General features: G+C 46.9%; 1 protein-coding gene across 1 annotated transcript; it reads left to right on the top strand.

Annotated features, from left to right (window-relative positions):
- Positions 1-6,801: 6,801 nt before the first annotated feature.
- Positions 6,802-17,211, top strand: LOC132357160 (uncharacterized). Its single transcript, XM_059910451.1, has 4 exons — positions 6,802-7,430; positions 15,237-15,415; positions 15,731-16,060; positions 16,927-17,211. Exons 1-4 carry the CDS (start codon positions 6,802-6,804, stop codon positions 17,190-17,192), a joined length of 1,404 nt encoding a protein of 467 aa, XP_059766434.1. The 3' UTR covers positions 17,193-17,211.
- Positions 17,212-18,317: the final 1,106 nt, after the last annotated feature.

The following is an 18,317-nucleotide window of genomic DNA, read 5'->3' as shown; positions in this document are numbered from 1 at the left end:
GCAGGGTTGCTTCCTTCTGGAGGCTCGGAGGGAGAATCTGTTCCATGCCTCTCTCCTAGTTTCTGGTGGCTGCTGTCAATCCTTGGCATCACTCGGCTTGTAAACGCATGATTCCAATTTCTTTCTTCACCTTTACATAGTGTTTCCCCCTGTGTCTCTGTTTCTGTGTTCTTTCTCTTCTTATGAGGACGCCAGTCATACTGGATTAAGGGCCCGCCCTAATCCAGTGTGACCTCATCTGATCTTTATTACACCTGCGAATACCCGATTTCCAAATAAGGTCACATTTACAGGTTCCGCGGGTCAAGACTTCAACATATCTTTTGCGGGGACACAGTTCAGCTTATAACAAGGGGCAAGGATTCAGTAGTGGAAGGGAGAAAAAGATGAAGGAGAAACCTAGTTCCAAAAGGATAAAAGCATTATGATACCATGCACGTATGAAGTTTAAAGACATGCAAAAGTGATTAGACTGATTATAGATACATGTATTTGTAGTAAAAGGCATACATAGGAGTAATGCATACATATGTAGTATGCAGAAAGGTGTGTATGAGAACAATAAACTTATTTAAGACAGTGGTTAAATGTATGGAAAGAGAGGGAGAATTCAATTGGGGAGAGGTACACTGGGTTTCAGTTTCATTTGTAAGCTTACGTTTCTTAAGACGGCTGATGGTTGCATGGGTGTAGCGTTCTCTGTACCTTTGTCGAGGTCTGAAATATGTCCTAATTTAAAGAAAATTAAAGGAGGAAATGGGCCTAATATCTGGAACTTCTTTAAGGGAAAAAGGTGAAGTGGTACTTGAGCAGAGCAGAGGACCATAGAAGGGGAGAACCAGGGGTCTGAGGGTAGAAGGCCTTATTTCTATCTTTAGTTAAGGCTGCTTGAGAGCTTGCTAGTTAGCATCAATACCTTTTTCTATTTTCTATGCTAGTGCCTCACGTATCCTAGGGTAGATTAACATTATTTATTTACGTGTGTGTCTCCCCAGCTGCCTAACGTGTGAGCTTCTGAATTGTTTGGAACTTAAAGGCTTTTATTTATTTCTCTCTCCTAAAGCACTGTGTTTCCTTCTTCGTAGATGCTTGATAAAGGTCTGTTAAAGTGAAGTTAGTGTAAGGTATCCGCAACCCTTTCCCCTGTCACTGGGGTTGACATTTAAAAATGCATTATCCTGTAGTAACACAGGGTATTCCTTATGGCTAGAACAACAACAGAAAGCGGCACAAGGCCTTTTGTCACCATTGTTTAACGAAGGAACAGTCCAAGTAGAAATTTATCCATGTAGGGTCCCTCGAAAGGCCTCAAATTGGTTTGCTTCTGTATGGTTCATGCCTCGCCAGCAGGGTGTGTATGTGTGTATTTCTGTGTTAATACAGTTAATGTATTAACTATAGTTAATATTAAAGGCCTTTACCTGGGCTTAAGAATTTTCGGAGGTTCACTTTATTTATTTATTTATTTATTTATTTTATAATTATTTTTTGGCCACGTCGTGTGGCATGCAGGATATCAGATCCCCGACCAGGGTTCGAACCCGTGCCCCCTGCATTGGGAGCGCAGAGTCTTAAGCACTGGGCCGCCAGGGAAGTCCCGGGAGGTTCACTTTAGACAAACGCCTGCACACCTCTTTTTGAGATACGCCTTTTTTGGTGCATGCTGGGAGTCCGTGTCCCTGCCCCTTACCGAGCTCCAGTTCCCTAGGGCCCTGAATTTACTCCCCAGGTGGCCCCATGTCCCAAGCCCCAAGAGGCATGTGTGTTCCTCTTCACTGAGTCTGTGCTTCTGAGAGCTGAGTGGCACTGTCAGTGTTATACTCTCAGGACTGAGAGGTATCTACGAGGTGCTGGCTGTGTATACAGGGAACAGGACACGTGGGCTACGTTACCCACATGTATGCACCTGAAGCCTCTCATGTTGAGGGAGGAAGCTCAGGCTTGCTGCTCTGAGGGTCTGCTGTAGCTCTAACGTATCAGGCTTCTCTGAGTCTCTGAGAGACGGTCCTTAAATCAGGTCAGGGACGAATCCTGCATTTCCTGTTTCTCTGGGTGTTTGTGGGTTTTTCTGTGTCCACACGTATAAAATATGTTCTCAGTGAGTCCCTCAACCTTGAAAACTTTGTGCTCCTTGTAGGAAAAGACCTGTCTTGTCCCTCTCTGCCTCGTCCAGGAAAGGTTAGGATGTTCTGATATTTTCCTTGCTTATGGCTCCATCTTCTGAAAGGATCTGATCGAAAAAATCTCCTTTTATTCCACTACCTGAGAGGTGACCATTGGGAGAAAAACAGAGGGGTAGGGTGGGTGCCGGAGTTGGAAACAGTTTTCTGTACCAGTTAGGGATATTCTAATGACACTAAAGTTAATGATGAAGAATCACTTTTACTCTAAACCACCTATTTTCAGATGCTCATAACTCCAAGGAATACAAACGAGTACACGTTTACAAGTCTAACAGGGCAGGATTCTCAGACAATGGTGTTCTGGGAAATGTGGTATTATCAAGTCCTGTGAATCACATCATATAGTAGGATCTGTTTTGAGGCACAAAATGTACATTTCTTAGAAGTCTGAGCAATGAATTGTGTGTGTTTACAGATAAGGAATTGATATCATCACCAAATCTATGAAGAAAATGAGTTTAAAACGATTCTAAGAGGCACCTAAAAGTTGGCTCTTCCCTCTCTCTCTCTCTCTCTGTCTCTCTGTCTCATCCAATTAGTTATTTACTCTGCTGCCTTTCTCTCCATTTTCCTGCGTTATTTTAGACCGCATCACTTCCTGACAAATTATGAACTGGTTCATGTATACAGAAGATAATACAGCATATATGTAAGGTATATCATAATAATATAAAAACCTGTGTACCCACCACCAAGCTTGAGAACTAGAACACGGCTAATGCCTTGGAAGCCCACCTGTGCCCTTCCTGCGTCATCCCCTCATTCCTCCCCTGAGGTAACCACGATCCTGAACTTTGTTAATAATTCACTTATTTATACATTCACGGCAGAGGAATGTTCCTTTAAATAATGTTATTTCTTGTCCATTTTGGATTTTATGTGAGTGTAATTATACTCGATGTATTACTTGCCTTACTCTTTCTCCCCGCCCCCCCCCCCCCCAATTTTGTGTTTGTGAGATTTATCCATGTTGATGTGTGCAACTGTAGTAATCAGTTTTCATTGCCGTATAGTTATCCATCGTATGAAAATTCCACAGGGTGTCTATTTCCTGTTGATGGACATGTGGGTTGTTTCCAGTTTTATGCTTTTGCAAATTATCTTGCGACGAATTTTCTCACTCATATCCCCCTATGCCCACATGCAAGAGTTTCTGTAGTTTCTCAGTTGAGGGCAATTTTACGCACTGCCCCCTCCGCCCCAACCAGGGTGACATTTGATAACGTCTGGAAACATTTTGGTTGTCATAACTGAGGGTGTGCTACTGGCATCTAGTGGGTGGAGGCCAAGGATACTGCTAAACATCCTACAATGCACAGGACAGTCCTCTACAACCCAGAATTGTCTTTCCAAAATGTCAACAGCTGAGTAACCCTGATCTAGAGTATAGGCCTAGGCATGAAATTTCTGGGTCGTAGGGTCTGCCCAAGTTCAACCTTACTGGTAACACCAATTATCTTTCAAAACAGTTGTACTAGTTCATACTCCCAACAGCAGAGGATGAGATTTCTATTGGCTCCACATTCTTGCCAACTCTTAGTATCATTACCTTCATTACTTCTTGCCTGAACTTTGCCCTAGTCTCCTAACCTTCTCCTACCTCCATGTCTTTCCCCACAGATACATGCTTCATATACTTGCTAAGTTAACCTTCCTAAAACCCAACTCTGGCCATGCCAAATTCCTGTCAGAAAATTTTGATGACTCTACTGCATACACAATAAACTTGGCATGTAAGACGCACACAAAAGGGCCCACTAGCTCTGTAGACCTAGTAATACCAACTTATTAGGTGGTATTCAAATAAGCCGTGCCCTTTCTCTGCTCTCTGCAGCATGTGTGTTGTTGAACACTTACCCTTTCTTAAGTCAGTTCTACATTCATTTCTAGGTCCATTAATTCAGCCAGTTATTAAATCTTTTAAATTTACTGAGTATTTGTCTTTCTCTGTCTCACTTGTTTCCCTTAACATAATACCCTGCAAGTCCATCCATGTTGCTGCCGATGGCAAAGTTCTTTTTTTATGGCTGATTAGTATTCGTTTGTATATATACACCACATCTTCTTTGTCCATTCATCTGTTGACGGACACAGATTGCTTCCATACGCTGGCAATTATAAATGACCATGCTATGAACATTGGGGTGCATGCATCTTTTTGAATTCGTGTTTTTCTTTTTTACAGATATATGCTCAGGAGTGGAATTGCTGGGTCGTATGGTAGATCTATTTTTAGTTTTCTGAGAAATATCCATACTGTTTTCCACAGTGGCTGCACCAATTTACAGTCCCACCAACAGTGTAGGATGGTTCCCTTTTCTCCACGTCCTCTCCAAAATTTGTTACGTGTGTCCTTTTGTGAGGTGATGTCTCATCGTGGTTTTGATTTGCATTTCCCCGACGATTAGTGATGTTGAACATGTGTGCATGTGCCCATTGGCCATCTGCGTTTCCCCAGAGACAGGAGTGGAGACTTCATTATTAAGGCTACAAGAAGCCATCATGGGGGTCTAATCTGGGATGTAATTTGTGTTTTAGAAATGTCACTCTGAAAGCAATGTGAAGAAAGGTCAGCGAGGAGGAAGAATGGAGTGCTCATTATAGGAGTGATTTATGTGAGAGATGCTGAAGTTCTAGACTAAGGTAGGGGTATTGAAAGCACATGAAGAAGTGTGTAGAACTGAAAGGCAACAGTTGATTGGCTATGGGTGATAACTGGATGTGGAGATACGGAAGGTGTTGTAAGCGTAGAAGAATAAGCGGTGGTAGATGTATTGACAACTTAGTATGCCTGAGTGTGATCAGGAAAAGAAGGAAAAGAGGAGAAACCCCAGGGAATTCCCTGGTGGTCCAGTGGTTAGGACTCGACAGTGGCCCGTGGCCCGGGTTCGATCCCTGTTCTGGGAACTACGATCCCAGCAAGCTGCGCGGCACGGCCAGGAAAAAAAAAAAAAAAAGAAACCCGAAACCAAATCAATGGTGACACGAGGGAGAGATAGAAGAGGGAGAGTGCAGATGGGCAAAAACCAGAGAGGCCAAGGAATAGGAGGGCTCAGTGAGATAAAAGAACACGTGTAGAGAGAGTAGAAGAATGAGAGAGCAGCATGGCTAGGCGCTTGCGGTCCAAGACTGGGATATTTTCATTTTAGAAGTGAGAGGTAGAGTAGTTTAGGGTAAAGAGTAAACCAAAGTGTGTCCCCACCCCTCCCCGCCCATATACACTGCAGATGCTTGGACAAAATGATCGGAAATGACCTTTTCATTTTTGACAAGCAAGTATTGTCTCTACGAGGATGCCTGAGTGACCAGAGACAAGGGGTGCAGGATTAAGAGCAGTAGGGCTGGGCTCAGCTGACCCACTGCTGTTGTGATGGTTAGTTATAGAGGGATCCCACATACGTAAGTATGTGGCTTAGTTCTATGTGGATCCGCCCCGTAAGTGAGAAGAAAGCACTTACTGCAATAGAAGGAAAAAGAGGGGGAAAGGAGAGGGGAAACGAAGGTGTGAAGATGCTCTGCTGGTGAAGAGAAGGGAGGAAATTAAGAGAAACATTTAAAAAACGTGTGATTCTAAAATGGTTGAAAAGAAAAAGTGGGGTGCTTGAGAAGGGGTCGAGGTGGGGTAAAGAGTTCAGTTTTTAGCTGTACAAAACACTCAGCCACCCCAGGAAGTTCCATGCAACTAAAGCTTTGCAATATGCTGGGCACAAGCAGTCCCAGCTCTTCTCACCAAATACTGAAGGAAAGGGGAAGGGGGAGAATGTTTGTTTGAATATTCTAGTTGACCAAGAGTGAACCTGAAATCCATTTTGATTTCAACACTCTTAAATGGCATGCCTCACGAGGTCCAGCGCTGGTGAATATGACTGAGGTTTATCTGTTCCTTGCCCATCTGGCTTATGTGCTCTGAAGAAGCCTCTTTCTGACCTTGCTTCATCAAGGTACCAAGATGGGAAGGACGAAGGGTAGTGAATGAGTGGAAGCATTTCCTCTTTCTCTGAGATATTTCTATTCTATGTGGCAATGTTCAGGGTAGCGGAAAGAAGAGAAGGCCTCTAGCAAAAATGTAAGGCTTTTTTCCCCCACATGCTGGGGCCAGAATGCTGGAGCATTACAGTGGCCTGCTCTCCAGGGGCTCACTGCCTTGAAGATCCGATACACTGACCGTTGCCTTCTTTTCCCCTTCAATGCTGTCAGCCAAGAACCCTCACTTCAACTGTGCATCCCTTAGCTATGGGAGGGGGGCTCCTGGAGCCCAATTTCTGTCCTGATGACGGGCCAGAGCCGGGCCACGACATGCACAGGTTGAACCTCCTCTATCCCTTCCAGAGGACAGGCGCTCTGGTTGACTGGAGGCCCGAGGGTCTGGGAATGACCACCAGTCAACTATGTCCTGATTCCTCAGAGGTGTCCAGATCTTTCAAACTGCAGATTCAGCCCGGGCGGTCAAATTACTCCTTTCACCACAAAAAGCAAACTCTTGGGCATACGCTGTTTCAAGTGAAAAGCACATTTTGCGTTTTTGCAGAGGGGAGGCGCAGGGCGGGGTGCCCCACGCCGCCGACCCCAGGCCCAGCTCTCCAGCTGCCAGGGAGCTGGAGCTGGGGCTGACCAAGGAATGACTGCGGACGCCAGAAGGAGCAGAGGGCTGGGCGGCGCACAGGCTGCGGTAGGAGGCGGGACCGCGCATCTCGTTCAATGGGTCCCGGCGCCTGCCGGATTGGCTAAGCTCGCTTGCCGTCGGGGTGGGCGGAGCCAGTTGTGCGCCGGGCTTGGGGCCCGCCCAGCGGCAGCCGGACGTGCTTCAGACCCCGCGCTCTGGGCAGCGGCTGGGTGCGTGGTCCGGTTGCTGCGTGGAGTGAAGCTGCTGGGCTGCTGCTCTTCTTGCCGCTCCCTGGCTCAGGGCCGCTGGTCGACCCCCACCCTCCCCACTCCCCTTGGCCTCGATGTTCTCACCTTACAGGTGGCTCTTGGCCGAAGCACGAGGTCCGCGCCCCGCTCCTCTTGGTTATCCCGCTCCCCCCCCCCCCACCTGGTCTCTCTTCCTCCCGGTCCGCAGCGGTCTCCAGGGTTCTCCGACGGTCGGAGCTCTGGCGTCCCGACATGCGGCGGGCCGCTGTGCTCCTGCTGCTCATCAGGACCCGGCCCTTGGAGGGCGACGACCCGAAACCCAGCTGGAAATTCCGCTTTGATTTCTAACCTCTCCTCGTCTGATGTTCCTGACGTCGTTCTGGACTTCTTCGATTGGTAAGCGGGGTCGGCAGGCTGCCATGAGCTGGGAGGGCGGTGGGTGAGTGGGCGACCTCTTAGAAGGAGACGGCTGGAGCCGATGTGGGCCTGCGCTTTTGAACCGCTGCCCACGCGCGCTGCCTGCTGGCCAGTCCCTAGAGGAGTTGGTGGTGGGGATGGGGACGACCAGCTGCGATGGAGCCCCCTTGCTTCAGCCCCTCTGTTGCTGTGGTGCCTAATAGCGCTGAAGTGGCGGGGTTCGGGGAACTACCGCCCCAGGGTCCACCCCTCCATCTCCAGGGACTGAGTTCTCCTCAGCCAGGTATACTGGCCCCTGTGTGTGAGTGCGCGGGGAGGGGGTGATGGTGCGGTGAGGGCTAAAGGCAGTATTCTGTGCTGAGCTGACGGCTGGTAAAACTGGGAGGGCCTCGACCGGCCTAATCCCAGATTCCGCTCCCCACTCTGCTCCGCCAGATAGGGTCCTCTAGCAACAACGCTTCTTATTAAATGCACCAGATGCATTCCTGCTTATTATCCCTGAATAGTGTTTCCTTGTCAGCCAGCAGAACGATTCAAGCAAGCCAATCACATCCTTGCTTAGGAACCAGGGGGTACCTCACCCTCGTGATACTGCAAAGCCCGCTTCCCCCAGACCCTTCTGGTTCACGCTGTTCCAGAATGCAACCCCCATGTGTCCTGCATGGCCTGCGATGTCCTCCTCTCCTGGGCTGCCCAAGAGGTGGGTCACTGGGCCTCCGACCCTGTCCCCATAACCACCCAGAAGGTCTGGACCACTCATGATTAGATGGAGATAAAACCCACAGCTGTAAATTTGCACTGCTAGAAATCTAAAATATTCTGAGGGAATTTGTACAGAGAGAAAAGACAAAATAATAATAATTCCATGCAGCGCCAGTGGCAGCACCCTAGCAGAAGATGTTTTCAGTCCACCCACCTCTGGCTTGGGGGCCCAGCAATCTTCTGCTGTGCCACTCTGTTGCCTATGCCTGTGTTGCAGTGAAAATCCTGATCATCCTAATGATAGGGAAGAGCAACCATGGCACTTTTGTGACACGGTGATGAAATTAAACCCAACTTAAGCCAGAGTCCTTAAAACTTATTAAGCAACCATTGCCATAGGGGAGGCCCCTAACCCTAATGAAACTGATTTGATGCTGTCTGAAGGAAGAAATCTATAAATATGAGCAGATTAGAGAGGACACCCCCTCACACACACACACACAAAGTACATCCAGTGACAAACGAGCAAGCAAAAAGAATCAGAGAGAATGAAATTAGAAAACTTCAATACAGAGGGAGGCAACAATTAAATCGATACAAAGGTGCACAATTTAATCCAGTTGGAAATCTAGAATTTGCTAAAAGAATTTATACCTGGTAAGACCTTTGTCCTTGGCAGACATCTGTCTTCTCACTGTGTCCTCACATGGCCTTTTCTTTGTTCAGTGTGGGGAGACAGAGAGCTCTGTGGCATCTGTTCCTTTTCTTATAAGGATACCCCCCCTATTGGATTAGAGCTCCAAGCTTATGACCTCGTTTAACCTTGAAGGCCATATCTCCAAATATAGTCACATTGGGGGTTAGGGCTTCAACATACCAATTTGGGGGGAACAGAATTCAGTCCATAACATTTTTTTTTTTTTTTTTTTACTTTTGGCTGTGTTGGGTCTTCGTTGCTGCACGCGGGCTTTCTCTAGTTGCGGCGAATGGGGGCTCCTCTTCGTTGAGGTACACGGGCTTCTCACCGTGGTGGCGTCTCTTGTTGTGGGGCATGGGCTCTAGGTGCGCGGGCTTCAGTAGTTGTGGCCCACGGGCTCAGTAGTTGTGGTTTGCGGGCTCTAGAACTCAGGCTCAGTAGTTGTGGCGCACAGGCTTGCTCCGCGGCACGTGGGATCTTCCCAGACCAGGGCTTGAACCCGTGTCCCCTGCATTGGCAGGCAGATTCTCAACCACTGCGCCACCAGGGAAGCCCTATATATTTTATATATAGTAGTTTATATCTGCTAATCACAAACTCCTAATTTATCCCTTCCCCACCCCCTTTCCCCTTTGGTAAACATAAGTTTGTTTTCTATGTCTGTGAGTCTGTTTCTGTTTTGTAAATATCAATAAGTTCATTTGTATCATTTTGTATTAGATTCCACATGTAAGTGATATCATATGATACTTGTTGTGGCTCACGGGCTCTAGAGCACAGGCTCAGTAGTTGTGGCGCACGGGCTTAGTTGTTCTGGATCTTCCCAGACCAGGGCTCGAACCCGTGTCCCCTGCGTTGGCAGGTGGATTCTTAACCACTGCGCCATCAGGGAAGCCCTCAGATGAATTCTTAAGAAGAATTCATTTATATGTCTTTTATATATATATGATATGTTCTTGATCCTTTCATCTGCCCAAAACACTTAGGTTGTCTCCATTCCTTGGCTATTGTGAATAATGCTGCAATGAGCATAAGAGAGCAGAGCAGAAATCACCTCCTTTGGATCTGTTTTCAGGAGTGGGATTGCTGGCTGATCTGCTAGTTCTATTTTCAATCTTTTGAGGAACCTCCATACCGTTGTCCATAGTGGCCGCACCATTTTACTTTCCCACCAACAGGGCACGAGGGTTCCCTTTTTACCACACTCTTGCCAACACTTGCTATCTCTTGTCCTTTTGAAAATAGCCATCCTAATAGGTGTGATGTCTTAATTACAGTTTGATTTGCATTTCCCTCAGGGTTAGTGATGTTGAACACATTTTCCTATACCTATTGGCCAGTTGTATGTCTTCTTTGGAAAAATGTATATTCAGACTGTGTACCCTTTTATTAATTATTTGTTGGTTTTGTGTTTGTTTTTTTGTTTTTTTTTTTGATGTTGAGTTGATTGAATTCCTTATATATTTTGCATATTATCCCCTCAACAGATAACATGATTTGCAAATGTTTTCTTCTGCTTCATAGGTCAGTTGCCTTTTCATTTTGTCGATTGTTTCCTTTGCTGTGCAGAAGCTTTTTAGTTTGATGTAGTCCACTTGTTTATTTTGTTTTTGTTGCCTTTGTTTTGGTGGCAGTTCAAAAAAAAATCATTGCCATAACCTATGTCAAGGAGCTTACCCCTGTGTTTTCCTCTAGGAGTTTTACAGATTCAGGCCTTACGTTTAAGTCTTTAATCCATTTGGAGTTCATTTTGGGGTATGGTGTAAGATAAGGGTCCAATATAGTATCTTTGCATGTGGATATCCAGTTTTCCCAGCACCATTTATTGAAGAGACTCTCCTGTCCTCGCTGTGTGTTCTTGTCAAATAGTTGAGCATATATGTGTGGGTTGATTTCTGGGCTCTATATTTTGTTCCATTGGTCTATGTCTATATCTGTTCTTATGCCAGTACCATGCTGTTTTGATTACTATACCTTTGTAAAATAATGAAATCAGGAAGCATGATGCCTCCAGGTTTAGGTTTGTTATTTGGGGGGTGGTTCATCAAAGGGTACAAATGATCAGTTATAAGATAAATACATTCTAGGGATCTAATGTACAGCATGCTGATATAATTTAAGATGTTGTGTGGTATGCTGGAGACTTGCTGAGACAGTAGATCTTAGTTTTATCCCACACACCACCCCCAAAAAACCTTTAGCTATGTGAGGTGATAGATGTATTAATCAGTTTCACTGTGGTAATCATTTAACAATGTATACATACATCAAGCATCACACTGTTCACCGTGAATATAGAAATTTTATTTGTAAATTATACTTCCATAAAGTTGGAGGGGATGGGAGGAATGTGTGTCCTGTTCACATGGAAAAAATTAATTACTCTAAACTGTCAGAGGTAAAGCACAGGATTTGGGTTACTAGAAGAATACATTTTAAGTCAACTGTCTTCAATAAACTCAATGAGCGAAAGGAAACAATGATCAAAGAACTAGGAAACAATGAGAAAGATGTATCACAAAGAGACAGATATTATAAATAGGGACAAAATAAAAGTTCTTCAGCTGCAAAGCACAGTAAGTGAAATGAAAAATTAATAAAAGATGTCCAACAGCAAATTTGACCAGGAGAAAAAGAATCAGCGAGTTTTAAAAGGTTAGTTGAACTATCCAGTCTCTGGAAAGGAAAAGAGGAGCAGAAAAGCAAAGAATGAAGAATAATGAGCAAAGCCTATGAGACTTATGTGCATCAGCAAGCTTATCAATGTACACATAATGACACTTGCAGAGGCAGAGGAGAGAGAGAAAGGGGCAGGAAATCATTGAAGAAATGATGCCTGAAAACCTCCAAACTCGGAGGAAAGACATGACTCTACACACCCAAGAAGTTCCACAAACTCCAAGCAGGATAAAATCAGAGATCCCCACCTAGGCACACCATGCTCAAATTATCAAAAGTCAAAGACAAAGAGTGAACCTTGAAAACAGCAATAGAAACAACTCCTCACCTACAAGTAATCCTCAGTAAGATTTGTGCCCATTTCTCTACAGAAACCATAGAGGACAGCTGGCATTGGAATGACATACTAAAAGCGTAGAACAAATGAACAAAAATACCCTTTCAACCAAGAATTCTATATGTGGGGAAAACGAAGGGGAGTTAAAGACATTCCAAGACAAACAAAAACTGAGAGAGTACATAGCTAGTAAGCTTGCCCTACAGAAAGTACTAAAAGGAGTCCTTCAGGCTGAATTGAAATAATGCTGGGCACCTATCTGAAGCAATATGAAGAAATAAACCACAAAGGCCAAGGTAACTACACAGGTAAACGCAAAAGCCAGTATTGCTGTACTTTTGGTTTGTATCTCCTCTTTTTGTTCTCATATATGATTGAAAATACAAATGTATAAAGCATTAACTATAAATCTCTGTTAATGGGCACCAAATATACAAACATGCCATGTGTCACCATAATTAAATAAAGAAATGTGGCAGAGCTGGGGAAAAGCAGAGTTTTTGAATACTATTGCAACTATCTCCGTATTAATACAAACTTGATTATTATAAAGTTAAGATATTAATTGTAACTCCCAGTGTAACCACCGACACTGCCCCCACAAAAAGCTCCAGCACTATAAAAAAACTAAAAAAGGTACAGAGAAAGGAGTGATAAAGAATCACTTTGTACACTAGAAAAACGAAATTAATAACAGAAAAATACAGTAATTGAGGAGTGAAGGAACAAAAAAAGGCTGACATGTGGAAAATAAATAGGAAAAGGTCAGGAAAAGTCTTTCCCTGTCAGTAATCAATACAATAACCATAGATAAAACTGTTCAACGAAAAGACAGCACAAGTGAGTGAACTTCAGGCAGTCACCTTAGCGCTGGATGCTCTGGCCAACAGTTAGCCCCGTCTGCACATTTTCATAGACAATCAGGCCATTGTCGTCGGTCTGGCTGTCTGGTCCGGCCCATGGCAGCAACGACGTTTCCTTGTGTAAAACTGTCCTGTCCCCTTTGGGGTAAAGAGCCCTGGGAATCTCTTGGCCCGCAGACTCCCAACTTATAAATCCAGGTCACACGTGTCTCTATATATACTAAAGCCACTATGCAGGGCTTTGCCAAGACCCTCCTTCTTGGCTTTGGAGTTCCGGGCCTTATTGATGGTGACCGAGGCATGCATTTTACTTCTCAGGATACACAACGCTGGGCTCTTGAACGGCATTCAGTGGACCTTTTGCCTCCCTACCCGGCCTTAGGCTGCAGGACTCAGAGTTCCAGAGTGGCTTACTTCCACAAGTTCAAATTCCATTACACGAAAATGGCACGTTTCAGTCGCCAGTCACACGCCAGAGGTGAATTGTAGTATAGCGTCTGACTGCGTCCTTTGATGTTTGACTGCTGAGGGCTTTTAAACGTCAAGCCTCCCTCTTCCCCAATGCCCCACACTCTCTCCTTTGGCGCGGTTGTAGGGTGGAGGGGAGGAGGAGTGGGCGTCAAACTACACTAGCTACTGCCGGCACAAGGGAACTGTCATGCTGGCCCCATCCACTAATCACAGTAGAACTCCCAAAGCAATTTCTTCCTTTCCTGACTCTCTCAAGTCTTTTTTGGAGCAGCTTGAAAAGGCTACCCTGCTCTCCCCCCAGAAGCCTCCTCATGTAAGGAATACACTTTGCATCGCGTCTCGGTAGTGTGTGTGTGTGTGTGTGTGTGTGTGTGTGTGTGTGTGTGTGTGTGGTGTCACCAGTCTTGATTGACCTTTGAACCCAACTTGGGGTAGGGGTCCATACTGACTCAGGGTGGCAACAACAGCTCTTCTCGCCAACCTTCCCAGGAGCGCAGTGCAGAATGTGTGCTTCCCATCCGTGAAACGTTAGGGTCTGTCAAATTAGATGTCCTGGATCCCAAGGCGGTGTGCTTACTGGAAGTAAGGGACATAGCTTATGTTCTCCTGAACGTGAAGTTACAGCTAACACCCACTCTTGCTTCTGTGCCCAGCGACAATAGTAAGTGGGATTAGCATAAAATAGTTGCCGATTTCTTCCTCGTTTTAAGCATTCGTTACCCTTGACCACTCGGCTAAGTGGGGCTGAGTACAACAAAAAGTCTCGGACTGTTGACCGAGAAATCATTCTAGGAAGCCTGTCCTGTTAACGTGTGCCATGCTGTATTAGTCTGCTCAGGCTGCCCTAATAAAATGCCATAGGCTGGGCGGCTTAAACAAGACATTGGTTTATTTCCTACAGTTCTGGAGGCTAGGAAGCCCAAGGTCAGGGTGCCAGCATGGTGGAGTTCTTGGTGAGGGCCCTCGTTTTGGCTTGAAGATAGCCGCCTTCTTCCTGTGGCTTCACGTTGGGGTGGTGGGCGGAGAGCACCATCTATGGTCTCTTCCTGTAAGGGCAGTGATCCCAACGTGTGGACCGCAGCCTCCTGACCTTACCGAAACTGAATGACCTACCAAAGACCCGGTCTCCAAATACCATCTCCTGGGGGCGGGGTGGGGTGGGGGACGGGCTTCATCGTATGAATTGGGGAGGCAGGGGATGTACACAATCCAGTGCAGAGCAGGTGCTCAGCCCAGTCTTTTTTTTTTTTTTTTTTCAGCCCAGTCTTTAAAAGAAGTATCTCTCTCTGTCTCTGTCTCTGTCTCTGTCTCTGTGTCTCTCTCTTCCCTCTCTCTCTCTGTCTTCATTTCTTGGCGGCTGGAAGTGAATTGGGGAGCCCTGATGAAACACTGTCCGGCTCCTGTCTTTACTGCTTTCTCTCCACTCTCCATTCTCACTGCATCCATATCGACTTTGTATGTCCTTTTCTAAGTAGCTTTAACCGCATTAAAACCTCCAAATTCTCTTGCTCTCTCTTGTGGGAGGTTTTAAGCGTTGCTGAGATTTGATCTATACACCTTCTCTCTCTCTCGTTTTTGAACTAAGTGTGTCTCAGTCAGCGTGAGCTGCCCCAGGGTGGCAATTGGGGAACACATGCAGGTTCCCATACCCCAGGGCGCCGCCCTATAGGGACACTGTAGCTTTGCTCTTGCAGTGGTGGAATGAAAAGGAAGGGATTCCTGTGGGCTCACGGAGGCTCAGGGTGAGCTGGGCCTTTAAGGCTTCCAGGGAAGCTGAAGACCTTGGTCACTCATTGGACGGCGGTGCTGTCAATCCTTGGCTGCTGGCAAATGAGCTTAGAGCCGGCGCTGGAGGAAGTGGCCCTTGGTTGACCCTTCCAAGGTCCGCCTCCCGTCGCCAGCCAGTCAGGCTCTTTCCCGCCCTGTGCGCAGCGGCCTCGGCGCAGTCTCGGTGGGGCGCTCCACAGGCCGGCGGTCTGCCCTTCCCGTGGCGGGGCCCCCAGAGGCATCTTCGCAGACTCTTGTCCCCTGTGCAGCCGGCTTCTCTGCAGCCCCCACCCCGTGCCGGAGGCCCCGCTGCCAACAGCGTCCCCTCCCTCAGCGATACTCAGCCCGGCGGCCGCCATCTTCCCCGCGATCTTCACTGCAGCCCGATCCCGTGTGTGGCGCGTCCGTCCTGCCATGTCTGCCACAGAGGAGCGAGGGCCGATCCCAGGTGGCCAGGCCGGAGCTGGTGGCGGGGCGGGTGGCGACCCCAGTCCCCTCGGGGTCCGCGCATCCCCTTCGGGAGGGATGGATGGAGCCGAGGGGGCCGCGGCCCTTCTGGCCTCCCTGGGGCTCTCCAGAGCCCTTCACGGGGAGGATGGTGGGCAGGAGGCCGCCCAGGCCGCAGTGGAAGAAGACTGGGATGTAGAGCTGGTTGAGGAGGAGGAGGAGGAGGAGGAGGAGGTGGAGGAGGTGGAGGAGGAGGAGGAGGAGGAGGAGACGGAGGAGGAGGAGGAGGAGGAGGAGGAGGAAATTTTTGAATTAGAGATCGAGGACCAGGAGGAGGATGAGTACCAGTCAGAAGAGGGAGACGAAACTGAGGAAGAGGTCGAGGAGGAGGAAGAGACACAAGAGGAGGACGAGAATGGGCACGAGGGCGCGGGAGTGGTCGCGGGCCACGGGCCCCCCATGGCGCAGTTTCAGTCCCTGTTCCGGGATCCGGTCCATTGCCGTGTGCACCACAGCCACTACAACTACCGTGTCCTGGTCGGGCCCCACGCCGGCCGCGTGATGGTCAGGCGCCGCTCCCGACGGCTCTCGGACCCTGCAGAGGATGCCGCGCCTCCTCAGGAGCAGGAAGACCTGGGAGAGGCAGGTGAGGTCTGGCGGGGCGAGTACCAGGCAGAGGGCACCCCGCCCTGGGAGCCGCAGGAACCTGCAGAGGGGGCGGCATCCCAGAAGGCAGAGGAACCCGCGGCGGCGGCCGAGTTCTGGGCGGGCGAGGTCCTGGCTGATGCCTCCGAGTCCTGGGAGGCTGGGGCGTGTGGACCTGACGACGGGGCCGAGGCTGGCGAGGGGCGGCCCAGTCCCCAGGCCCTTGCAGCCCCTGCTGGGGCATCGGCCTGAAAGGCAGGCCGCGCTCAGCGCTGGCCTCTGGCGGTTAAGCAGCGGGTCAAAGCTCTCAAAAACCTTCAGGCACGATATGCACAAGTAGAAGCCCAATTCTCTAAAGACCTTTATGATCTTGAGAAAAAGTATGCTGCTGTCTACCAACCTAGGGGCGAACAAATGGCACGCCTCACTTTTGGTTGACGGGCTTCTAAAAATGTAAAGATTCTCAGTAGGATGACCTGAGAAAATGATGAAAGGTCACAGGGGCACTTTTCAGTGGTTGAGGAATCAGTGAGCTTCGCGGTAGAACTTGTCTTTAAATCGGGTGAACATTTTCCAGTGACGTTCTGGCAGAAACATACAAAAATGCTCTGAGAATCAAATGGTTTCGATCCCTTCTCCAAAGGGCCAGAAATAATCAGCAGCACAGTGTGTGAGATCTACTGGAAGGAGGGGAAAAATGTTGTGAAAACTGTCAAGCAGCAGAAGTGTGAGGCCCATGGAAGTGTTGTATCAACCAGTAGGAACATGGCCAGCTCTTCTTTTTATTTATTTATTTATTTATTTATGTATGTATGTATGTATGTATGTATGTATGTATGTATGTTTTGACATATTTCTCTTCTCCAGAACCTCCTGAGGGCAGAGAACTAGATTCTGCTGCTGATTTTAAATCGGGAAATGTTTCCCACCACCTTGTGATGCCAAAGTCCGTATCATTCGACACTAAAGAAGAGAGTGCACATCAGTATGAAAATGCTGAGGAAGAGAAAGAGGATGGAAAGGAAAAAGCAGAAGAAGGACCCAAAGTGGGTACGGTCTCAGCAGAGGGCAGCTCTGGAGAATACAGGTATTATTGTATAGTGCAACCATTCCTGACATATACCTGTTACTAACAGCTTTATGTTTTGTTTTGTTTTGTTTACATACTTAATTTATTTTTGGTTTATTTTTTTAACATCTTTATTGGAGTATAATTGCTTTACAGTGGTGTGTTAGTTTCTGCTTTATAACAAAGTCAATCAGCTCTACGTATACCTATATCCCCATATCTCCTCCCTCTTGCGTCTCCCTCCCATCCTCCCTATCCCACCCCTCTAGGTGGTCACAGAGCTCCGAGCTGATCTCCCTGTGCTATGCAGCTGCTTCCCACTAGCTATCTATCGTGTTTTAAATTTTTTTTGTAAAGTAAATAAGAAAAAATTGTTGAAATTTAGTTTTGGAAAAACAGTTTAATGTTACTAATGGACTTGCATTCTAGATGATATAGAAGGAAGTGTGTTCTGAAAAGTATTTCATTTGCAGCCGCAAGTCCTTTGTCCTGTAGCTTTAAGACTACTACAGATGGGAAATTTATCAGACCTGGAAATAGAGACCTATGTGTTTTTAGAGGTCTAAAACGTAGAGACCTATATTTTTAGAGAATGGTCACCAGAAGAAGCAGCTAAAGCGAGTAAGCTGTGCACTAGCGGTACCTTCATCCCCTGGCCACAGAAATGGAGTCTCTTGGAATAACAATGCCTTTGAGAAGGTGACTCCTTACAAAGTAGTAAAACGTTAAGGATTTCACATAAGACTGCATTTCATGAGTAGTTCACAAATATTAGTTCAATTTAGATTTTTTATTCAAAAGAAGAGAAAATTAGCCATAGTAAGATTATTGGCTATCCCTGAGTCGGTAATTCAATCTTAGTTTCTCCTTCCTCTACCCATTCATCTTTTCCTTTCTCTGTCTCATCTCTCTCTCTCTCTCAGTATCACGCTCTTTCTTTCTCCCTTTCTTAATTTTCACACCTGTGGGTGTTTGATAACAGCCTCATTCCATTCTCATTTTACAGATACGGAAACTGAAGGTCTGGGATTATAAGGGATTTATGATTTGTGTAAGGAGCATAGGCTCTTAAGGTGGAAAGACATTTAGATGGCAGAGTGGCCTCTCAAGAAAAAAATCTAGCATTTATAGTGGTGGGCAAGAGAGAGATGAGGTTGGTGTGATGAAATGATGTGCACCCTGACAACCA

Source organism: Balaenoptera ricei, chromosome X (genome assembly GCF_028023285.1).
Source record: "Balaenoptera ricei isolate mBalRic1 chromosome X, mBalRic1.hap2, whole genome shotgun sequence".
Taxonomy (NCBI): Eukaryota; Metazoa; Chordata; class Mammalia; order Artiodactyla; family Balaenopteridae; genus Balaenoptera; species Balaenoptera ricei.
This window is presented reverse-complemented; position numbering and strand designations above follow the sequence as displayed.

Bases quoted from the DNA above. Each gene is read 5' to 3' on its own strand.
- LOC132357160 (XM_059910451.1), top strand. From the start codon at position 6,802: ATGACTGCGGACGCCAGAAGGAGCAGAGGGCTGGGCGGCGCACAGGCT. The intron at 7,431-15,236 runs GTAAGCGGGGTC...TCCCCTGTGCAG, and splicing joins GTTCTGGACTTCTTCGATTG to CCGGCTTCTCTGCAGCCCCC. The intron at 15,416-15,730 runs GTGGCCAGGCCG...TTTTTGAATTAG, and splicing joins GGAGCGAGGGCCGATCCCAG to AGATCGAGGACCAGGAGGAG.